The 26,221-nt window shown below is 33.6% G+C and overlaps 1 protein-coding gene and 1 long non-coding RNA gene across 6 annotated transcripts in view; one reads left to right on the top strand and one right to left on the bottom strand.

Annotated features, from left to right (window-relative positions):
* Positions 1–12,016, bottom strand: part of LOC143255895 (glutamine--fructose-6-phosphate aminotransferase [isomerizing] 2-like) — an 81,162-nt gene extending 69,146 nt beyond the window's left edge. For 2 of the 5 annotated variants that reach the window (XM_076512283.1, XM_076512282.1), the window contains exon 1: positions 2,900–3,035. In XM_076512283.1, coding sequence (XP_076368398.1) covers positions 2,900–2,906 — 7 coding nt within the window. In that variant the 5' untranslated portion in view covers positions 2,907–3,035. Of the gene's footprint in view, positions 1–2,899; positions 3,043–9,985; positions 10,660–11,910 lie in introns of those variants that run through there. The other 3 variants (XM_076512286.1, XM_076512285.1, XM_076512284.1) reach the window with 3 other exon arrangements.
* On the top strand, positions 3,204–8,308 carry LOC143255896 (uncharacterized). Its single transcript, XR_013030910.1, has 2 exons — positions 3,204–3,321; positions 6,234–8,308. It is a non-coding gene; the product is annotated as an uncharacterized LOC143255896 (long non-coding RNA).
* Positions 12,017–26,221: the final 14,205 nt, after the last annotated feature.

Genomic DNA, 26,221 nt, shown 5'->3' on the forward strand with positions numbered 1-26,221 from the left:
TTTGCGTAAAAAAAAAAAAAATCAGGATTTGAGATCATATTTGAACAGATCTCGTCGAGTGTATTTTAAAAAGATATAGTTTTACATATTTTTCTGTTACCTAATGGCCCGACATGGCCATGTGGTTAAGGCACTCGACTCATAATTTAATTTTAAAAGTATAACTCTTCTGTATCCACGTCACACCAAATATGCTCGCCCTTTCAGCCGTGGGGGCATTATAATGTGACGGTCAATCCTATTATTCGTTGTTAAAAAAGTAGCTCAAGAGTTGGCGGCGGGTGGTGATAACTAGCTGCCTTCCCTTTAGTCTTACACTGCTAAATTAGGGACGGCTATTGCAAGTAGCCCTCGTGTAGCTTTACGCGAAATAACAAAACACAAAAACCTGTTATCGAATAAAAGATATAATAAATTAACTATATTTTCAGGAGAGATACTTTTTGTCCCCCCGTATATGCAAAAAATATATAGGTGTATCCACATTTAGTTGCAAAATTTAATTTAAAAATTATAACTCTTCTGTATCATATTTAATATGATTTATGTCTGTTGAGTAAACGTTGTAAAACATCTAAAAATATCATAATGTGCACAACATTCTTTCATATCGTTTTCCAGTGATAGCAATTAGGAAATTATAAATATCTATTCGAATTTCTGTATTGTTATTAAGAGTACATTTCATCATAACTACAAAATAACAATGGTACATTTAATTACCCAGTATACTATAGTAACTGTAACACGATATAAAATATCATGACCACATATGTTGACAGTTTACATACCTATTGCCGTTTTAATTTTTTTTTTATGTTAAGAAAGTAAACTGGGATTTAGTTCACTGCACTGTAGATAAAGGTGGAAGTGAAGATAAATGAACCAGTTCTGTATTGTTTCAAAGTTATTTATATGCAAAAACGGCGCATATAAATTTCTCAACAAATGGGTTTCTCGACATCACTGATTATTGTTTCAAAGTTAATATAGATCTCAAGAGGAGATCTTTTACTTATGAGAAAATTTTCAGCTATTGACAACACGTGTCTCTCATCCGGGTGTGCACTAAAAACCTGTTAATCTATTAACAATTCAGGTCAACAGCTCATCGACCTAAGCACTTTAACCTTGGGCTATGCACCCAGACTAAATATGATCACTCACTTCTTCCGTTTGAACAGACAATAATGGTTTCGATCTTTCTAATAATCCCAAACATTACTTTAACCTTTTGACCTAGACCAGGATCATTTCCCTAATGACCCACTTTCACATTTTAACAACTAGATCAGGGAAGAAATTGGGAAACCTCACTTTTACCGTTAACTGAAAGTTTTACTTAAATGTTTAATAAAAACACTCATGTAATTAGTACGTACGTAAGAAGATGGAGTTCAGCCGAACTGCTTATTTCCTTATTATAATTGCTTATTATAATTACATTCGTATATATATTCATATCCCAATTTCTAACAGCATTTAACGTTTTCTACATAGTTTACGTTATTTTGATGTATTATAATATCTTGGCTTGAAATAGTTCGCATACCCCCAGACCCCTTTAATATTTTCATGTTGGTTCTGCTTCGCACAATGCTTGTTGGTTTTTTATCTCATAAATGATCCTCCAGTGGCTCAGCGGTATGTCTGCAGACTTACAACGCTAAAAACCGGGTTTCGATACCCGTGGTGGGCAGAGCACAGATAGCCCATTGTGTAGCTTTGTGCTTAATTCAAAACAACAACGATCTCACAAATTTGGACCCCCTTTCGAATATTCTGCGTATAGGCCTGACCAAGTGCAATATTTCCAAGATAATGATGGCCCAGCATGGCCAGGTGGTTAAGGCACTCGACTCGTAATCCAACGGTCCCGGGTTCGAATCCCCGTCACGCCAAACGTGCTCGCCCTTTAAGTCGCGGGGGCGTTATAATGTGACAGTCAATCCCACTATTCGTTGGTAAAAGAGCAGCCCAAGAGTTGGCGGTGGGTGGCGATGACTAGTTGCCTTCCCTCTAGTCTTACACTACTGAATTAGGAACGGCTAGCGCAGATAGCTCTCATGTAGCTCTGTGCGAAATTGAAACCAAGAGAATGAACGATTAACCAGTTTTTTGAGTGTTCATCTCAACTGTACTTTCAAATGACAACTAGAAAAACATCAACTAGAGCAATACATAAAACGTGAATAATGAATAAACGTCAACATTAATAGACTTAAGTACCTCTTTTTTTTTTTAAGGTCGTAAGTAAAAATAAACTATCGCCAACAAATTTGAATTCTGTCTTAACACTAAATATTAAAATATACAAAAGAATAACAAAACCAAAATTAAAAAAAAAGCGTCTGGAGTTAACTGCTAAAATAACTATACAAATTAAGAACATGATAGTGAGAATACTATTGGGTTTCGACTCATGCGCTACATTGTTAGTTGGATCAAACATTATTATCTGATTCGGATGTCCGCGAAAGTCTACACAACGGCTGTTGATAGTTGCCTTCCCTGTCGATTCAAAGTTAAAACTGCTAATGCAGTTGGCGATGGGGTTATTTTAATCAAATAGAAAAATTTCACCATAACTCATAGTGTTATAAGCATCCACGGCCCCATGTGAGAAACGAGGTTTTTCGCCAACGGGTCATGAATCGTAAATCTTCATATTTACATATGGAGCATTAGCCCACGACGTGCTTATTTAATATTAATACTAATAGGTAGTACTAGTACATACATGAAACGTTAATATATATATAAGTTCATTAATTTGCATCAGTGTAAATTACAAAACTTCACCTTTTGAATGTCAGAATGGTACAATAACAAGCATATAATTTACAAACATTCCCGAATACGGCTTACACTAATATGGAGAATTATGCAAAATTCTTACCACACATGGCGCTTGATTACTTTCTTCACTATAGCACTGCAATACCTCGAAGAAGTAGAAAATGTGTGATTTGTCGGTCAACACTCCTATTTAACGAATCTAGGCTTGAGGCAATATTCCGAGGAAATACTTCAGCCACATGAGTGGGTACTGACTTCTTGAGCGTCACGAATTAGGAATTTTAACCAATCTAACTTCTAATAAACGTTATCATAAATAACGACGTAGACAAGAAATGTATAATACGTGACAAAATTTGTGATAAAGGAGGTGCCAGAATTTTACACTTAACAAGAAATGTTAAATTTGCTGAAACAGAGAACCCTAAAGCAAAATTCTGTTTTTTGATACGTTGAATTACTTCAAATTTTTCATAAGGTTAGAACAGTCAGATTTAACTAGGCTTGCCATCATGTATTCCAGTAAGTGTAAATTCATATGTTGTTCTAGTCTTTAATATATGCAAACAAGAGGCAAATAGTGTTTCTTGTGAAGTTATAAAAAGTTTCGTGACTCGCGTGTTAAACCTGTTAACACTAAATTATTTAATATTATTTAGTAAATAACGCCGCTATGTGAAAGTGTTGAAAATTACTGGAGTTTAATTGCCAGATAAAAATATACGAATATTATCTATCAGTGGAGAAATGAAATAATAAGTAATTAGTGGAACTGGACATGTTGGATTTAAACTTTAATATCACGTACATTTCAAAATAAAATCATCTGTATTAACATTTGATGAACGCAATAGGCCTACTTGTAAAGAAAGTTTATTCTGATCATGTGTAACGTAAAACTACTTTCTTCTGTATTTATAACGTATAAGGGAAAATTGTTTGTTTTTATAGAGTGTTGCCTTCTGTGTTTTAAAATGTTAACTATTTCAACTGGATCTATAGATATTAAAGAAAACAAAATGCTTTAGGTTTGATAAAAACTCTAGCTTGTCAAGTCACAAGGAAGATATAATATGAAGAAATAATTGAAGGAGGATATTATTATGAGAAATAATTTATGAAATTGTAAAATAATTTTTTTGTAGGTAGAACTTGAGAATATCTTGATTCCTATTTATTAAGAAAATGAAAGTGAAAAAGAATACGGAAAAAACAATTCTGCCCATTAAGAACATCCAAACATGAAAACAAGTACATGTAACTCCTTGTATTCATATAACATATTCATGAAAAACTCAAGTTAAACTAATGCCTCATGTCACATCATCTTATAAACTATTCTACAAATTTACTTTTAAAAGGGAAGAAATTTTGACTGACAACCAGCCAGGATCTGGCTGTCTTTAGTTTAAACATATTTCCTCTATTCTTCAGATTGTCATCACCAACCTAATTATCTTTCTGCCATTTCTTATGGACAGTTTATCCAACCTGAATCAGGTCACCTCTATTTTATATCCTATGAACAACAAGTTCAATTTTCTGATCTTTCAAAATTATCTTGAGTACTTCAAATGAAGAATCACTGATACCACATCTGTGAACCTTTTAAAGCAAATCTTTGTATTTCTAATATGCGAATCAAAACATGACAAAATAGTCTAACTGAAGCCTTTAATTAACTTGGTGCAATATGATGGTAACAACAATACTCCTGAACTTGCTATTTACTCTTCATTATTCCTCAAGATTCCTACTCCAGATTTCTTTCCCTTGTACAAAATAAGGTTTTTCCAAACTGTATAACCTAAATGCATCACTTTGTACTTATCAGTGTGAAAACTAATATTCCACAGGTTAGTCCACTAAGCAAGATTATTCAAGTTCTTTTGCATTAAGAAGGCATTATTCATAGAATCAGGCTTGCCCAGCAAGAATAATAATGTCTTAAACAATTTTATACACCTTAGATGAAAGATTTTTATGACATATTGTGGAAGTAGTCAGAGTGTTGATTATAAGCACAAAAGATGCTGTGAAATACCAAATGAACTGTTTGCTTGGTAAATTAATAATGTCATATGTATCATTCTTTGTTCTGAATCCACTGCATCTACATTGTTGACCCATCTTTAGATCATTTTGATGAGAATGTTCTATGGAAAGCATATGCCACTTTTTGTACCATAATTTAATAAATATAGTTTTATATAACAAAATCCTCCATTTTTCTGGTAATTTTTCTTAGTTAAAATCTATTAATATACAAAAGTATTCCTGAAGCACTCAAACAACATTGGCACTGTGATAGATTTTATAGTTAAAAGTGCCAACTGAAAAAGTCTTCGTTGCTGAAAATGTTTAGTATTTAGCATAAATAAATTATTTTATCTATACATTTTGGTAATCTGAATACAGCAGGATATGATGCAAGTATCAGATTGAAAGAGTTATAGGCCCCCAAATTTGTAAGTGACTTTGGAGTTAGTGTCTAAATATTTGTTGTAACATCAGCAAAGAACACAATTAATGGAAAGGAAAGTATTAAACAAATCATTTTTATATTCATCACCTGAAGTTTATATACACTGAAGAAAGTTTGTGTCTTAAAAGTCAAAATTAGAGTAAAAAGGAAAATCACAATGAATTCTAAATGCAGAGGAATATTAATGTCAAAATACACATTTTCAGATATTTTATTATTGGTGTGCTTGACAAATTTATTACTATAATTATTTAAATAAAAAGTGATCAAGGCTCAAGTATTTAGACTTACTGGACTAATTAGAAAAGAAGAAAGTGAAATGGATGGTAAATGCAACAGCCACACAGTGACAGATTTGATTAATGCAGCAAAAATAGCTGCAGAAGTTTCAATCATTTTAATTGTTTCGTTCATTCATTGCTGAAGAGATCTAACATAGTAAACACCACTTAAACCAGATGTTACTATAGATCAAATTAATGAACCCAAAGTATCCATCTTTCCTGAATTGGCATTTAGTAGAATATTTTATCGTATTAAAACATTTTGCTATCTAGCTATACTGATAAAATAAAATAAATTATTAGAGTCAGTACCTGCTTTAAAGTTATCATTAACCTCTGATTGTTTATGCCAGTAACTGACATGATGAGCAGAGGATATCTTATTAGTCCTACTTGCCATAGAGATGGAAAATCATTACTAGTTCTTGAGGACCATACTTTTTGCCAGAAATCTCAATTAACTGTCATATCTTATGTGTGAAAAATAAATATTTTTTTAAGTAATGATGAGAAAAAGTATTAAAGCTTTTAAAGAAAAGTTAAGAGTATTTTCTCACAAAAGCTATCCTGTATTGATTAGAATGTCTCGAGCTGTAAAACAAACCATATTTATAATATTGAACTACAAACAAGCTGACATAATGAGATCACTATTTTTTTTATAGATGCAGTAATGTGAAAGAACTGGCTAACAGAGTAAGCTAAGTTGATTGTGATATAAAATGCATTAACACTTGGATCATGAGGAGGTTGTGACCAAATGTTGTGTGAAAAGACTAGCTAAAGCTCTTGAGAACCACCTAAGGAAAGAACTTGCTTTGTTCACAAATTAATACAATGTTAAACAACTACTAATTTTTCATACATTACATGCAAAATACATGAGAGAAACTCATCAGTGATAAAACTAGCATATTTCTACACAGAAGTATTTAAGGCTTATCTAATATGATAAGAAACAGAAGTTTTAAAGTCATCTGCATGGAAACAGTGAGAAATAACCTTGCTTGTTTTAAACTAGGATAATAAATTAACAAGAAAATTTTTTTTTGCTGTTCAGAGCAATCTTTATATTAACTAGAATTATGAGTGTTGTAAAATTAAACTCAGTAGAGATGAAATTTTCTGAACTTAATTTGGTCATGTATATAATCAGGAATGAAGGAAATTGTAAGGTCAGAATACGAAACATTGTTAGTCATGAATTACTAAGAATCTTGAAATGTTGGAAAAAAATTCTAATAGTTTTAACCACAACACAAATAATTAAGCCAGCTGGACCTTTTTGGTAACAATTATGTCTTGCATCTGAATACATGTATAAATACTTTGTTGCAACAAATAAAACCAGTATTTAATGTCAAAGCCTGAGGTCAGCTATCAACTGCAGAAAATTCACAGAAAGCCAGATACTTATATATTAAAGTGAAAGAATTACTGACATCCCATAATTTCTTTAATATTTAATAATATAGCATAGATTAGTGGAGAGAAGTGTTGCAAGAATACCAAAACCAAAATCTTGAACTGATTTTATAATTAAAAATACTGAAAGAAGAAAATGTGTCCCTAGATGAAGATATAGATCCATTACCTCTAATCACCCATATGCTAAAAAATATTACTATTAAAATACATAACTTATTTGACTTGCTTTTCTGTTGTTATATGTGTTGTAATAAATTAACATAAAAAGTAACTTCTTTTTTTTAAGCCTTTTTTATTTCTTTACACTGAAGTAATTACTTTCATGGTAACCTTCATAATAAAACGTTTGTTTAAACTTTATAAGAAATTCTGAAAACAAATATGATTTCATACTTTCTTAAAAACCAGACAATAACCTATAAACAAAGTAACACACAGTCTGAACTTTAAACAGTTAATAGACAAACTGACATAGCATGAAAATGTTGCCATTTTGAGAACTTGTAAACCAATGAAGTAGTGAATGAAGCTAGTGATGTGTTATGATTCATAGCTTAATAAGTGTGTTTTTAAGCAGACATGCCAAGCTCACATTTGCTGAAGTCTCATATTTGCACTTTTCTGAAAAATGCTTCATTTAATTATTCTTATAGGCCTTGTTTAGTTAAAAAAGTACTTCAGGTTTCAATAATGTTTTACTTGAAAAATAAATTGACCATGTAAAATATCATTGATTTTCTTACCAAGTTTTTTTTAGAAATTTTAAGGTCACGAAACAATAATATTTCCAATGTTATAGTTAATTTTTTAACATTGTATGTGAATATAACGTGTTTCTATCTTCTTTATTGTAACAGTCTTTCTATATATATTTTTTGTTCTGAGTATATACAGGTTTCACATAACACGTGGTTGACAAAAGCCATTAAGCTCATTTTGTTTGCTCTCTTCACAGGAATACCATTACTATCTATGGAGAACACTGCATAGTCCTATATTATGTAAGAATGTCAACAGCAGTGTTTTTCAGTGGCTGTTCATGTGATATCTAAAGGTACAGGCCACTTACTTTGTTATTAGAATGACTAATTATGTGGTAACATGTTAAGCTGGGTAAATAGAATGTCTCTTTAGAGCTACAATAGTGTGGATATACCAGTCTAGTCAGAAACAATAATCAAGATAGTCTAGTAAATGAAACTAAATTATTAGAAGTAATACCAGTAATCCAATGAAAGCAACTGTCTGTTGTAAATGAACTGGATGAGCACATACTGTATTTATGTTTGGCATTCAATAAATGTTTTTTTTTCCAGTCTTGTTACTTCAGTTAGTAAGAGACTTAGTACAACTCCATAATACTTATATTTAGTATATATCATAGTATCATACCTGTTCTGTAGCTCAAGCAATCATACAGCTCACCTGGATATAACACAGGAGAGTTCAAAAAATGAAAACTGTATAAACAAGCAAGCCACTGTATTTATCTACATGATAATAAATGCTGTTTTAAATTTAATAACAAGCTGTTAAAATATTTGCAATGAAAGACTGTTAAATCTTATACCAGAAAATAAAAACAACGGTAACATACTCTGTGTGTGTGTATATATATAAACACTAATATCCTCAAACATTTTAGAAGTTTTGATAAACTACTTCTAGTAATACAGGATCAGGATATATTTATGTATCCAAATTTAAAAATATATATATACACGCACACACATACGTTGTTATATCAGTCAGTGTAAAAGTTTCTATTTAAATGTACCTTGTCTTCAGCATATCCATAGTAAAAAGTATTTAGTGTTGAATCTCAATCAGAAAAGTCTTTTTCATAGTTTTAAAAAAGACCAAACATGGTTGCTCTTTCAGCCATAAGGGCATTATAATGGAACAGTCAATCCAACTATTCATTAGTAATAAAAGTTGGCAGTGTGGGTGGTGATGACTAGTTGACTTCCCTATAGTATTACATTGCTAAATTAGGGACGGCTAGAGCTGATAGCCCTCACGTAGTTTTGTACGAAATTCAAAAACCAAGCAAACAAACCCTCTTATATGACTTTCCTGCTGAACAGACAGCTAGGACTTATTAATTAGAGATTTAAAAGCTACTGGATTGTATAACTGGTTGTCTCCCCATCGTCTAACTTAGTTTGTAAAAAAAATAAACCAGACAAAATCAAAATCATAGCTACAGTAACAGATATGGAACTTTTACAAGTTCACTTTAACCAATCGTTTTTTTTCTAAAGTTAAACTATGAACAGTGGAAATAGCTAACACTCATGTTAAACATTACTAAAAATATTATTCACAAATCTCAGAATTATTCAAGTCAGTAAGCATTGCATTCTATTTACAAAGTTTTAGTTTCAAAGAAAAATTAAAAGACTTTAGTTATTTACTACTTGTTTCTTGATAAGTAAAAAGTTATTCTAATCATTGAGAAGACCTCTATAAATCCATTTTCTATAGGAATAAACTTGACTAAATAAAAACCATACTGGTTCTAAAACAGTCATGTTTCATATGACCTAACACAAGATCCTTTTTCACTGTAACTTGAGCCATACGTTCTGAAAGCCCATATTTTCTGATTCACCACAGAAAAGAGAGATTTCTGTTTCTTTTCAGCAAGAAACTTGGTTAATTGCCAATTAGCAGACTCATGCTTTTTATGCATTATACAAGGAGGGTAAGAGTGCTTATAAGAATGACTTTTTTTGAAACTGGAAAACAGTAATTTGAAAAAATATATATATTAAACAATTGGGTAGCAAATACTCAGTGCTGTTCTCTACTACTCTATTCTCCCCACCTTTACTTCTAGGCTCACTTTAATTCAAGAACTAAAAATAAAAAATAGATTATTTTAACAAAGTATTGCTCATGAAACTGTATAACCAATCTCACTCTTGCCAAAAACTTTACAAATACAGTAAAATAAAATCAGGTAAAAGAAGAGAACAATGCTTACCTTTCAGAGAGGGTAATCTAACAAACTATGCTCCATCAATAAGAGAAAACACCCTGTAACAAAAAATAGTAATAATAAATTGCAAAACAATCCTCAACAAAGATCTTTAAGAGGAAGTGGTAAACACCCTATATTTCATATTATAAAAGAAAACTAACTTATTACATGAAGGAATATCTTTTGTCAAAGAAAAAATATTATTGTAGGAAACAAAACCTTATATAATGATCTCACATAAAACATATGTATGATGGAAGGCTGTTTACTGCATCAGTAAAAAAAAACAGTCAACCAAAAGCATATAATAAGAACTCAAAACATGTGAAACAAGAAACTAAATGCTAGTAAAATTACCAACATATATAGATACACACACTAGTACTTTTAAAACTAAACTTTACATCACACTTGTCTAAATCCATTGCTAAATCTAAATACTAAAACATATATACACACAACTAATCAACATAAAACCCATAAATACAGATACTCACTATATAAATGTGAACCTTAATCCTAAAAATATATGTATATACTGTAAAAACCAAAAACTCAGTAAACATATATATATAAAAATGAACATATATGTGGATACACATGTATAACACAAATACACCATATCTTATGCACAAGTTTAAAATGTTTTAGTTACTCTGCTGAAAAAGCCCCACAAACTACCTCTGGTACATTGTGATAGTTTGGTGTATTATCTATTTGGCTCTAGCAAGAGCTTTCTAATTGTGCATTACATCTTCCTGGAAATGGGCCATTTCTCTCTAGTTGTGTTTGTGAATGTCTGTGTTCTAAGTAATGGATGGTTTTTCTTATTATTATAAAACATCCAAGTTTCTGTCCATGTGGCTGCTTGTTCTTGAGAGTGGTACTTTAATGTTACAGTTTGATTCAGCATAAGATGTTATTTTTACCTCAGTTGGTACTTTGTGAAGAGTTCCACCTTTCCTGCTTTCATTTCAGGAACTTTTACAAGAACTGCTGCTACTGATATTAAAGCTGGTACCATAGTGCACATAGTAGTAGTTTCCATCATAGAAACTGGAACTGGCACTGGTGTTGAATTTGTAATAATGGCCGCTTGGATTGTTACCGGTAGGTTAGATGTTGGTAGTGCAGTCAAATTTGGTGGTTTATTTAGCTGAAACATGATAGGATGTATTATGTAATTCTTGAAGTCTTTCTCTTCATCCGTAGATTTCATCATGGACTTTTATTTCCTTGAATTTTGTAATTTTTATCTATCATTTACTTCTCACACATTAGCTCTGACATAGGTACAAAGTTAGGATGGTTGGTGCACTGGATGCCTTGGAAAGAAATATCTATCCTTAGCTCTGTTTTTCTACTCTCGATGTTAGCAAATGACACTGTTTGAGGAAGCTCCAGAGTCTAGAGGGCTGATTTTACAGAGCCCACATTTAAGAAGCACTACCTAGCAATGTGTCATCAAACCAAGGTTTGATGACATAAACATTAAACTAACCACCAGGCATGGAAGATAATCTGTACACTCTATAGTACCATTCAAATTAGAAAGTAAATGCTCAACATTGGTTCTTCTATATTTTTTTTAGTAATCTCAAATAAACATTACAATAAGAGAAAATATTGGTTGGTCAGATGAAAAGAAAATTAAGAGTCAGAAGATTTAAGAATTTTATCTTGTAAAGAAGGGATTAAAATTATTTGCACAAATAATCCAGTTGGTCAGAAAAAACTTGGTCAACAGTGTGAGTTATAATTATAATTACTTTGTAGAGAGTATCCCAAGAATTAATGGTGGGTGGTATTGAATTAGCTTCCTTCACTCTGTTTCATCATTTATAAATTAAGGAGGCTAATGTACATAGCCCTAGAGTAGAACTTCATAAAATTCAACAAACAATATTAATTACACAATATTTACATACAGGCCCAAATTTCCATATACACAAGTAGTTGTTTTACTGATTGCCTTTTTCTTGTTTTTGTAGTAACCTATTCAAGCGATTCCATCAAAAAAAGGTGATGCTACACATGGTTCGGTAACGTCCTGCCATCTGTGAGTGGTCAAGCTCAACAGTGCATTAAAGGTCTCATAAAATGAAAACGTCTTGGCAAAATTTACTTGAAGTAGACAATTAAGCCAAAATAAATTCACAGTAATATTTTTTCAACCTTCCCATACCTTATATATCAACACACTCCCTTGCAAATGCTGGCTAAGTACACTAAGAAAGTGGGAAAATGAATGTTTACTATTTGTCACAGTCATCAACTATAAACCATCAAGCCAGGGTATTGCCAAAATTCGATATGCTTGTGTTTCTTGTCTTCACAGAAAAGTACTTTAGCAAAATAAAATAATAAGTTCTCCATCTTCTGCTCTGGGAATAACACAACTGTTTTCCTGCCCATGAAGGATTCATATACACTAAATATATGTGCAAGTGCTCTCCTCAAGAACTCCATGGTTGGTTTGGAAGAACTATCACTACATAGATAAGGGAACGTAAGTTTTACTAAATGTTGGATTGCTGTCTTAAATGAAAAATTGCTCAATAGCTCATAACTCAGAGATCAGAAAACACTTCACGTCATCAATGTTTTGACCAATAACTTTCCTAGCTAAAGCTTGTCTAGTAGTTGTAATAAAATGTCATCAACACATACTTCATTGGACTCAACCGCTCTCAGTTGTTCAGAAAACAACCATCATGTTACTCTTTTTCGACTAACAATGACCTTATTTGTGATAATCAAACAAAATCCACTACATAGTGAGTACCATGTATGGTGAGTTTCACTTGATATATCAGAAAGTAAATATAGGTATTTCCTTTCTAATCAGTGATTATTCAAATTAGTGACTGTAACTAACAATGATAGGCGAGTGGTTATTGTACAATGTAGTACTCATGCAATGTCTCACACCACCACCCAAGTTATCATAAAGAAAGAAATCCTATGTCGTTTCAGTCAGTAATTTTCTAACTAACTATATGTTTACCCTAGCTATGATACTGAGTAGAAAAGTGAACAAGTAGAATATTACCCGATCCCTGGAAAACAAGAGTCAAAAAGCTCTTTTAGTCCTTAATGGCACGCCTAAAATGACTATCCTAGTTTGTTGGTTTGGCAGTAATCTCAGCTGTATCAGTCTAAAATACGATCAGGTCATCCCTTAAGTAATGTCCAATTTTAGGTTCAGTAAAAGAGAAAGGATTTCAGGCGCTTTTAAGGTTACTTAATCAATAATATATGTTCCATTATTATTAATTATTTCCTGTCAATGATTCACAAGCTTCTGAATGCCACTTCTATAAAATTCTTGGAGTTTGGAGAAAAAGAATGTAGAGAGAGTAGTTTGACATTTTCATGTGTTCCAAGCTCTTTTCAACCAAAATAGTTCTGAAAACTTCGGAATAAGGAGGTTGTGGAAGTTTTTCTCAGTCTAACTCTTCAAACTTTACAGATGTGATCTTTGCTGTATGGGGCCGTGAATTATCCTGCTGTAACACAACACCTTTACAATTGATCAAAGTAGGCCTCTTTTCATTCAGTGCAGCATTAAAAAATTCTAACAGTTGACAATAGAAGTCTGATGCAATCGTAACATTGAGTGGCAACAACTCAAAATGGATCATACCAACAATATCCACCAAACGCTTAACAAAAGTTTCCTAGGATGGAGGTACATTTTAGACTGTGCTTTAGCCAGTTTACCTGCATGGAGTCATTTTCTGTGGCGCTTAACATTTTTTCATATATCCATTTTTCATCTCCAATCACTAACCTGTCCAAAAAAGGTGAGTTACGTTCACGAGAGTGCAAAGAAGTGAAATGTTCACTCTTGCTCTAAGGTTGGCTTTTGTTAAATCATGAGGAACCCATTTTCCAAGTTTTGACACCTTTTCAAGCTGTAACAGATGACGGTGAACTGTTGAATGGGTTGAATTAAGCTTCTGAGCTAGTTTTTCATCTATTCAGCACAATCTTCATCAAGTGCAGCCAGCAGAATGTCATCATTAAACTAAACAGGATGACCTGAACGTGGCGCATTACTTAAGCTATAGTCACCTGATCTGAACTTTTGAAACCACCTTCGATATTTTCTTTTATTGAGAGACTTTGCAACATAAACACCTTAAATGTTTCGTGTAGTTTCTGCTGTACTATTGCCGTTTTTAAACTCGTTAAGCATTATATGCTTCATGTGCTCCTCAGACACATCCATCTTCATAAGGATTTATTTGATTAATGATCTGAAAAAAGTGGAGTTGGGTTAGTTTCTTTTATTTGTCTGAACATTTTTATACACGTCCTACTACATATTTTAGTAATTAAATCTTCCTACAAAGACAGAAATTATTATGCACTTTCTGTGTTAAATTTTTGGTCATTACTTGTGGTATGGCCTGATATTTTGATGTTTGTGTGGTTTATCCACTACTATGTTAAGATCCTTTTTTTCTGTATGAAATGGAAGAGGCGGTTAATTATAATCAAATGTATATTGTCTTGTACGTATTATGAATAAAGGTTATTTGCAAAATATTTATTCATGTAACTTACTAATCCAGTCTAATGACTTGAATAGTCATAAATTGTAAAAAGATTTCCATTTATTGAGTGTCCAAATCCTCGACACTGTATAGTAGCTAAAGCCATTGTAGCAGCTGTGATGATGGACTACACAAGCGTTGAAAATTCTGCACCTAAATGGACACCACGAATGATTAGTCAGAGAGTCTGGGAGGAACAACTGAAGGACTTGGAATATATTGAATACTATGTGCCATGCAAGAAGATCGTGTGTCTCATTACAAACTGGTGAATGTAGTACTATTACCCTTAATATCTGACGTTTATATAGTTAGTTATGAGTGCAGAATGACTAGATGAGGTAGCGAACCTGTGATACAGTTAGTAGTCACAAAAGCTCTAAGGCAGGAAATACTTCAGGTTTTGTATAATATAAACACTTGAAGAACATCAACGAACGTCATGTATTATTACAACTGAGCAAAATATATTTTTTATGAGAGATTTGTGCTAAAATGTTGAATGATGATATAAATAGTTTTACCAAGTATTCAGCCTAGAGGAAAAAAGGTTCTCCTTTTTAGAGCATCAACCTGGCCCACTGTCCTAAACTGAATTAAATAATTGGCGTAAGCTGATTATTACCGATTATATCATCAAGTGAGCTGAGGCTTGGAATGGATGTTACACTGGGTACGCCTGGAAAGCTGTACGCGGATCAAGGAACTAACCAAAACAGCCAGTTGTTTGCAGAGTTTTGTCAGGTGTCAAGTGTGGTTAAAAGTGAATATTTTACCATATCTCCTTCTGTCTGCTGACTTGTTTGAAAGAAAAGTGCAATAAAAAAATCCTAAATCTGTCATATATCATTTTTATCTCATTGTTTTCAATTCATTGATGTTACTAAAATTAGAAGAATAGCAACATAACGTTTCCTTGGAACTATTATTCAATTTGTTACGATCTATTTCCAATCTCGTGGTTGCCCTAAATATCGCATTAATTTGCAACTTCTTAGCTAACCTGTTTAAGTGGAACCCATTTCTAACGTATAATTCATCATTACCCTGAAAATTATCCCATAACTCCAACCAAGCCAACCATTTGCTCTAAGCATTTCTTTGATAATCTTTCGTTAGGTTAAAGAGCCTACTAACTAATCTTTTCCTGCATCCAACGCATACGAACACTTCCGAAAGAGAACACACCTGTTTCTTTCCCTAGTTATTGAGAACTACTAATCAGAAAACATGCTAACTATATCAGAACATAAACCTGTTTCATACGAATAAAACTCAGCTGATATGTAATATATTTAGAATTACTAAAGGTAATAAACAGGCCCAGCACCATTTTTTTTTTTAGTTTAAACGTTTTGGGATGCAGCCTTATTTGTAACTAATAAGATCATTATTATTAAGTTGTAATGAAAATACGGTTAGCACTGTCAAACTGAAAAATTCTTGATAAATTAAACACTTACATGCGTAACTTGTATAACAAAACAGGTTCTATGGACGTCATGAAAGATTTATTGGAGCAGCAATCAATTTTACAGTCACCTGTAGAAAAATGCGTAACTGAGCATTTGTCCACTTTCCCCAGGAGCACAGTGAAATGTCTGCGAATTTACACGTCAAGAAACCGGGTTTCGTTACTCGTGGAGGACAGAGCACAGATAGTCCATTGTGTAACTATGCCCTTAACAGCAAACAAATAATTCAGAATTCCATCTATCAAAACCTTACTAAGACATATATATTAACAAAATATAACATCTAATTATTATAAATAGCATCTGTAATCTTATATCAGTCCATATTAATTTAAACATTCAGTAGTTAGTTGGTTTTTCTCATACTTTAATAACTTTCGCAAGGCAACATGGTATTCTTTCAAAGAGGTTGTTGATGTCAGTATAGGGCGCTACAACTTAGCTACGCTATCTGGTTTATGGTCGTGGTTAGCAATTTTTAGGCTCAGGTCTGCCAAGCAGTTTTCGATGATATTACAAACTGGAGGTTTTGCTGGCTGTGACAGTCTTTTAACATTCTCCTGATCCAAATAATCCTGTACAATAGACACATTTTTATTCTGGAACATAAACTTATTGTTAAACCTTGTCTTAGCAGATGACAGAAATATCGTCACGGTGTGATGTCTGTAGGAGACATTATTGACGTCTTCTTTGAGCAGTTTTTTCACCATGATGAATAGCTACCCAAACATGTACTGCATCGCCTCATGTGTGTGCTATATGAGAAAGACAGTCTTTCCTCATCTGTTTTCCAACCAAATGACAGACAAGCCGGAAACAGGACTCATATGAAAAGATGATATGTCACCAGTGCCCCATCTGTACCTTGGCATGCTGTCTTGTCTAAGTAACATTACGATGGCGGTGAATTCTGCTTAATATAGGTTTTCAAATAGCCCTCGTTGTAAAATAACCTTGTTTGATCAGTCTACCATTCACTGTTCTTCTGAATACCATGTAATAAATGTGATCATGCTATTAGTGCAGTAAGATGTTGCAAAACGTTTATCGATCTTGATGTGTTAACCTGATCAAAACACAATCATCTTAGGCATTAGTTTTTCGGCATCTACCGGTAGGCTTTCCTGGACTAAAGTTACCTGTAATATAATGACGTCTGGTGATACTGGGTGGCGATAACCCAGTGTTATGGCAATGTTCGTTTGCTTCATACCATTTCTGGAGAATCTAACAATTTGAAGCCTTGTAACTTCTTGTACGCGAGAGACATGACTATAACAAGTACAAAGAAATTCCTTGGACAAAGCGTTGATCTGTTTCGATAAAGATTATAAAAAGCACACGTTTTTTATACAAAGCGGGTGTGTATGTATGTTTTAACGAATAAATGCTAAAAGCAACTTATATATAGACCAGAATAGCAACTCGTACGTGTTTGTCCAATAATATGCTACTTTCTGTGTTACTATTACACAGGCATTTACTCAGTAATTATTCCATACACGTATACTATAATATCAGTATAGAACAGCATACAAACATTTTAGCCAAGACTGTAGTTTATATAGTGTTTCTAACTTTTAGCTTCTTTAATGGTATTGTCATCGATTATTTTCATGTTAATGCTACCATGGTAAGGAATGTTAACATTATAAGCCTTGACCAGTTTTGGTATAATATAACCAGATAATAATACTTTCTATGTTGAATAAAGTAATGCCATATTTTGGTTATTAAATGCGCAATTAAACAGAGGATCGTGTTTACTTATGTGTCATAAACATCGTTTCTTGAAGTAACACTGAAACGTTTCATTCGTAAATTTTGTGCTTTTATCAGTCTAAAGTATGAATGGTCTTCAACCATTGATTAAAATACTTTCAAAACTTTGTATGAGTGCCATGCTTTTAGTATCTTTAAGCAGAACAGCTCAATATACTTATCTAGCCTTACTGAGGGAAGTATTGTTGGTTGTGCTTCCAGATGGGAACAATGACTTCATTGTTTAGAAAATTAACATTTTTCGTGAATAAAACAAGTTTGGACACAAGTTATTCTTGCGCAAGGTCCTCGAAAGTGTTTTATTCCAAGAGTAAATAAAACCTAAGTTAAGAGTAACAAATAATTTGATTTCTTGGTTTTCAATCTCATATGTCATGCTTTGTTGTAACCTACACAGTACTTAATTATTATCGTGGTTCGTGGCATATACACGTTTTATTGACGTCACATAAGAGACTCCATTTTAGTGTCTACTGAAGTCAACACACTATTGTATAGTGGTGAGAGTAGTTAAAACAAGTGAGCCCTTTAGGCAACCTTCACCTCCATTTTGGAGAAATTATAATACTCTTTCATAAGTCAGTTATATTTTTTCTTAAGTTGTACTCTAACAGTCCTAAAACGAGCTTAGGCATAGCTTAAATGCGTTTCTTGTTCCAGAATTAACCTGAATAAGTTCATCGCTCAGGTGAACATATTTTTATTCAGTATAAATCTTAACGTAGACTTGTTAAGACCTTGACGTGTTATATCATCAGAAACTCTCCTCTGAAAATGTTCATAAAATTTACTTAAAACCCAATAAACCTGGTAAATAAGAATTATCCAGTATCCTCATTCGACTGATTTATTTACTTTTGTTGTCATCTAAACCTCAATAAAAGCTAGTTCTTCATCCGAAGCGGTCTTTCTTGTTCAAAACGTTTAGGGAAATGTTCGCTTTCTACGATTTCTTAGAGCTAGTACCAGATGATGAAATTTATTTGAGGGTAAAATCTTTGTACGTGATTCATCCAAAATGAAAATTTTCAGTCAATAAACTGGTTAGTTACGGTGAATGGACGTCAAATAGAATTCTCTGGTTTATCTGTACTATCCCCATCACGGATATCAAAACCCGGTTTGTAGCGCTATAAACGCTTAAATTTAACGCTGATTTACCGGAGGGTAGGTTTGTTTTTGAATTTTGCTCCAAGCTACACGAAGCTTATCTGCGCTAGTCGTCCGTAATTTAGCCACTCTTTCACCAACATATAGTGGAATTGATCCATACATTATAACGTCCTTACAGTTCAAAGGGCGAGCATGTTTGGTGTGACGGGGTTTCGAACCCGCAACTTTCAGATTGCAAAATCGAGCAATATAACCATCTGGTTATGCCGGGCATCCGGAGGATAGGTTTGTTTATTTAAAGTTAAGCACAAAGCTAAACCCAATGAGGTGTCTGTGCTTTGTTCACCACATGCATCGAAACCCGGAATTTAATGTTGTAAATCTGCAGACATGTTTGTACCACTGGGGGTCTCGCAGGATAGTACTGAAGCTAAAGCAACTACAACTAATTTGAAACGATAAACCATAGCATATATTAACAACCCTAGCATTTTATTTTAACATTTGTACTGCAGTCTTGAAAGAATAGCCAAATCATTAACTTTTTAACCCTGATTAAAATTTTCGACATTAGATAAGATCATTCCAGCTAAAAGTGGATATTTGTTGTGAAGACATGTATTGTTTGGTTTAACAGGCATTTATTTCGTTAAGCACAAGGTAAATATTATGTCCGAGTACTGTTATCGCAGAAAGACTAGGTTAGTTACGCATACTAGTTCTGAAGGTTAGAACATGTTTGACATGGCATTGTATTTCTTTACGTATCTTCGAAAAGACAGACTTACGTATATAAAAACAACTAAATTTATCAACACCAAAATGAAAATACTTATTTTTTTGGAATGACTGGAAATAAATGTAAAGAAAATCCATCAGTTCTGGCCAGTTAACCCTAGTAGAATGTAATGATTTCATTTGTGAAAAAAATATGATGATATAAAAAAAATCGGTACAGTTAAGATTGATTCCATATAGTTAACAAAAATTATGTTACATATAGTGTTCCAATATTTGATTAAAGAGTCATTAGACTTTAAAATATTTGATTTATTGTACAATTGAGCTGAGCACATGGGATCTATTCGTATTAGAAATTTTAAATCCCTGAATGGAACATGTATTTATGATTCGAGTGTATGAATATTTTGTGTTGGAAGGGTTTTCTGCATACCTACACCGAAAGCGTTACATTTTCAGTGACATCAAACTGTAACTTTATTTTAGGTGTGGTTGTCACGTGACTCGCGGACTTTCGAAATCGAAATGACTTGTTTCAACAACGACAGAAAGGAAACAATAAAAAATAAAATTTCTTATTGTAAATGTTATACTATATGAATTTAGCTGAGATGATATACAACTGAAAAGATAGATCAATAAATTTATTTGAGGAAATGAATTTTTTAAGTAATTTACCATTTACTATTAAGGTCGCAAAATTCTGGAAAATTACATTGGTTTACGTTAAATTTAAAATGTTTCTTTTTGCATAAATCGACTGTGTAAATGCATACGAAGTTTTATGACGCTATTTTATGAACGCGTTTTGGGTCCTACACCAGATCAGTAGTAATTTTACGGACTTAAAATTCGAAAATCTGGGGATTCGATTCCCCATGGTGGATAGGGCGCAGATAGCCTGTTGTGTACCTTTTTGCTAAGCCAGAGAAACATCTATTGGGATTAAATTTGCGTTATGTCTTTGATGTGATTAATCTAATAGTAGCTAATCAAGTTGCCAATGTGTTTAGAAAGTGTTCGTAGCTTGGAAGGTGTTTAGCGTAAATAAAATTCGTGTTTTACTTAAGACGGACATTAAAAAAATCTGGCCAATAAGAAGGCATCTGAATTCGAACCTTGATCTCAATTCATCACTAATTCATAAACATGAATAATAAAAATGTCTATTAATTGAACTGTAAGATATAAATCGTCAACTTATATTCAGTTAGAAAATCTTTGATATTGATACTTACAAGTATCTCGAAACTTTAATTATTAGAGTAATTGGTGCTCGAGTAGAGACTGTAGATTGAAAAACAACGATAGTCTAGGGTTAAAATCATGCCTTAACTTAACTGGTATACTTACAAGATACTTACAAGTATCTCGAAACTTTAATTATTAGAATAATTGGTGCTCGAGTAGAGACTGTAGATTGAAAAACAACGATAGTCTAGGGTTAAAATCATGCCTTAACTTAACTGGTATACTACACATTTTGGTAGAAATATAGTGTATGAAACATCTAAAGTTTACGGTAGTTTGCTTTTTATCATTATGTACCACATGCTCAACTACGAGAATGGTCATTCATTGCAGTCGTGTGTTTTATATTCTGAGCATTGTTCTGTCTGATTTCAAGTCATACCTGATCCTGTGAATTTGGTTTTAAACCTTATAAAATAAATGTGAATCTTAAATTTTAAAGAAACTTTTTACATACATTTTATAGCTCCACTCTTTTCGCAAATTTTGCTTTCAAAGAAGTACAGTCGGTTGTTTTATCTTGGGACGAGCATAGTCTTGTGTTTAGAACAGCATGTGGGTCAAAAAGTCCAAGGTTCAAGCTGCGATACATAATTGAAAATGCTGAGCATGTGGAGGCGTTATACTTGAAACAGTAAATTATCCTGTTCAATTAACAGCGGGCGAGTACGCAGCGGATGTTGACGGTTGTTCTTTGTCTAACTAAGAGTTTTAAATTAAGGATGGCTATGTCTAACCTTTAATAGTCTCTGATGTGGCCGTTCAGCTCATATGATGTATAAGGTTCCTTTTAAGCTGAAAATACCACACACCATTTTACTTTAATTTATCAACACAACACTTTATTTGAGTCAAAAATAAGTTTGTGTTTCTTTTTGAATTTCGCACAAAGCTACTCAAGGACTATCTGTGCTAGCCGTTCCTAATTTAGCACTGTAAGACTAGAGGGAAGGCAGCTAGTCAGCACCACCCACCGCCAACTCTTGGGCTACTCTTTTACCAACGAATAGTGGGATTTACCGTTACATTATAACGCTCCTATGGCTGAAAGAGTGAGCATGTTTTGGTTTGACGGGTATTCGAACCCGCAACCCTCGGATTACGAGTCGATTGCCTTAACTACCGGGTCATGCCTGGCCGTTTAGAAGACGTAAATAATTAGGGCGAGCATGTTTGGTGCGACCGGGGTTAGAACCCGCGACTCTCAGGTTACGGGTCGAATCCCTTAACCCACCTGGCCATGCCGGGCCACTCAAAAATAAGTACCATCCATTTAATCCATTCCACATTTGACACGGACTTTGGTGGATGATGTGTATAGAGTTTGAGCAAAAAATAAAAGCCATCTATTTAATCTATTCCAGACTCGACATGAATAGCGGTGGGTGTGCTTTAAGAAGTTCCTAAATGACTCACGAGCTGTTAAACACCTTCAAGAAGTATGGTGCTTTACCTACTATGCGATCGCGTTCTAATTGCTCTACTACGACTGATAAATTAACCCATGTCTGATTTTGCTTTCCAGACGTAAATCAGTTAAAGATTCATGTGTTTATGTACGATATTAAATAAACGAAATGACAATACTCCAGGTCGCGACCCACAGTGTTATTATTTTCTACGGGAAATAAAGATGTAAAAAAATAAGTTCAAAAAAGAGTTAAGAATAAATCTCGAAGTAAAGTATTTTTTATGTTAAGAGCAACAATATCAAAAACTATCAGTATCGACCTAATGTCTGTGCACAATTAGCAACTTTGGATACAAGTCATGATCCAACCAATGAAGCGTCTTAAGAACCACTAATGTCGTTTGTGTGTAGAACACAATGAAATTAATCCTACAGGTTAAAAAACGTATGTTCTTATCCTTATGTAGCAATAAAATGGCTTCAGAACAAAACCTTTGTGAAATAATAACACAAACCATACGTCATCTGGCCTCGAACTGCAAATTTTTATTATGTCTCATTTGATTTGTACGAAACCATACGATGGGCTATCTTTGCTCTTCCCACACGGGGATCAAAACCCGATTTTTATTGCTTTAAGCTTGCAGACTTACCACTTAGCCACTGGGAGGTGTTATAACGTGTAGTTGGAGTCAGGATGCAGTGGACATAAATACCAGAGTCTGATGCTTGGTTACCAGTTGTTTATGTACTGGCGAATAAAGTTCTTAGCTCGTTAAGTAAGATACAGCATTGTTTTCCTTCAAATTAGTAAATGTTATTGTAACTTATGAACATGATACATAACTTCTCTTTTTGTTAAAGTTTTTTTTGATAAATATTAATCTCAATGTTTATTACGACTAATACTTAGCCTGTAGATCTGGTGAATTAGGCATATATATATATATATATATATACCAGCATAGTTGCACCCGTCAGGCGACAGGTGTGGCTAGTTTCTTGTTGATGGCAGGATGACTGTATGTACGCCATTCAACGATACTAAAGTACAAATATCAAGAGAAAAAGTGGAATGACTGTGAAACTAGTAAAACTGAGAAAATATATCAGGTATACGAAATTTTAGAAGACTTCTGGGACGTACTCAATAACCCATTAAAGTTTTCTGGTTATCATATATCGGGAAGCTGGAAGTGTTTCGTCACTGACAAATATCAGTGCATCAAGGACACACGCTGGTGAAGTCGTGCCGCTTACAATGCATGAAAATTGAAGTTGTCGGATATGTACCGTAGTAAGGTTTTTATTGCTATATTGTCTATATGATTTATTATGTATTTAACAAATTGTATATACTTCTTTGTTAACACAAACTTCCTGGTGAAATGCACACTTGTTAACTGGTGTAAAACCATTGAGAAAATCATGTTAGCCGAACTCAGTTTGCTTTATTAGAAGTATAAACAAAACAAACACTCCAGCCTAAAATTAGAAAAGCAATGGTCATACATATCTTCCGTATTGCAAAATTTAAAATAGCTTGGTGCGTTATAAAAACAAGTGATGAGTTATGTACTTACTTCTTCAGGGAAACGGTCGCGAGTAAAAGGTAGAACTATACTTTAAGTTAGGGTAGTCCATCATTTTGCTTATGGATGACTAGACTGTAGAAGGTTAAAACATTGGGAGGCAGTAGCTTATTACTTATATGATCTAGTGAAATGGGACTTTGCTATTAACATACACATTAATAAATAAAAAATAATTTATTTGTTTTGAATTTCGCGAAAAGCTACTCAAGGGCTATCTACGTTAGCCGCCCATAATTTAGCTGTGTAAGACTAGAGTGAAGGCAGCTAGTCATCACCACCCACCGCCAACTCTTGGGCTGCTCTTCTACCAACGAATATTTAGATTGACCGCACATTATAATGCCCCCACGGCTAAAAGGGCGAGCATGTCTTATCTAACGGGGATTCGAACCCGTGACCCTCAGATTACAAGTCGAGCGCCTTAATCAATGTGGCCATGCCGGGCCAATAAAAAAAGAAACGTAATAGGTAAAATTGTGCTTCAACATTTAATTCATCAAGATTGGATAAGATAAAATCGGTTATGGGGCCAGATGTGACTAGCCAATTTGACTGTGATGTTAAAAATTGTTAAAGACGTGTAGGTTCCTCTTAATAGTTAAAATATTTGGTAAGTCAGTTATCAATGATAGAGGGCGCTACGAGCTTCTGAAATAAGGAGAGCACACATAATGTTTATTTGTTTCTTTCTTTTTTTTAAATTTCGCGCTAAGCTACTCGAGGGTTATCTGCGTTAGCCGTCCCCAATTTAGCAGTGTAAGACTAGAGGGAAGGCAGCTAGTCATCAACACCCACCGCCAATTCTTGGGCTACTTTTACCAACGAATAGTGAGATTGACCGTCACATTATAACGCCCCCACGGCTGGGAGGGCGAGCATGTTTAGGGGGACAGGGTTCGAACCTGGCACATATAAGAAAGGAAAGCGGAAGGGGAGAAAAGATGCCGAATAGAGAAAACTTAGAAAAATAATTTATGATAAAGAAGTGTGTTCTTTATTGACTCGCGAAAAGTACAACTAGAAACGTGTTAGCATAAAAACATAACATACAAAATACTGTACAGAAATTTCTATCAACTATCTGTCAGTGTTATGAACTCGATAAAGTTTGAAATTTGTAGTTGTTAGGTTTTATGTGTGTAATAGAAAGTATTTCTATTGTTCGACCGACTTCCTTGCGTATACCACTTGACCACTTTACTGACAACGCAGCAACAGTCACTTTCCTCACCTCTTTATATAAGTGTTACGCATACTGTGTTCGATAGCCTACGTAGCCGACCATAGTTTTAACTGTATTTTTGTATATATTTTCTACTAATGTAAACCCAAACGCGTTAAAACGTATTACCGTCATATACATGTAGTAGGATTGCTACTTATCTATATTATGGTTGTGCAGTCGTATCGTTTATAGTTTTGTTTGAAGTTAAGCACGAAGCTACACAATGAGCTATTTGTACTTTGCCCACGACGGGTATAGAAACCCGGTTTCTACATGTCAGCATGGTAATATACCGCTGTGTTAATAAAAAATGATAAATGCCATTTTAAGTATCATAATCATACTTAAATTTTATCAATGGATTTTTAGGTCAGTGACACAGCGGTATGTTTTCGATTATGCGAAAAATTGGTTTGTTCATTTATTTGGAAGTAAGTACAAACCTACACAGTAAGCTATTTAAAACGATCACTATAGGAAATGAAATGCTTTCATCTAGGATTAACCTAGGATACCATGGGTTTCGACAATCGGTTTCTACCGGTGTTAGTTCAGAGACATGCCGCTGTGCCACTGGGGGCCGACATTTATAGTAAAACCAAAAAGGTGTTACATGTCCCAGTTTATACAGTAAACTCATGACAATATAACTACATATGCAAGTTCATGACACTGCATTTACAAAAAAAAAATAATTAAAGATACATTGCACGTTCCTCATTTACCGTTCAACCACGGTGAAAGTAATTTTAAATATCTGAGCACGTTCTTTATCGTTTAAAAGAAGATAAATAAATCAGCAAAAAAAACAACAAAAACTGTTATTATGATAACATTTGACTACATTTCCTGCATAAAATACTTGTGATGTTTCATGCTCAAAGACCATGAAATTTTTTGTATATGTAATATATGTTAGCACACCCCACTGTATATTGTTAAAAATTTGCTTCTCGAGCAAAACATGCCTAAATAAAACGATATTATGTGTGGTTGGATTGTGCTTACGTACCACAGCATATCATATTCCTTTCTACATAAAATAGGGCTCAGCATGGCCAAGTAGTTAAGGCGCTCGACT

Source organism: Tachypleus tridentatus, chromosome 7 (assembly GCF_004210375.1).
Source record: "Tachypleus tridentatus isolate NWPU-2018 chromosome 7, ASM421037v1, whole genome shotgun sequence".
Lineage (NCBI taxonomy): Eukaryota > Metazoa > Arthropoda > Merostomata > Xiphosura > Limulidae > Tachypleus > Tachypleus tridentatus.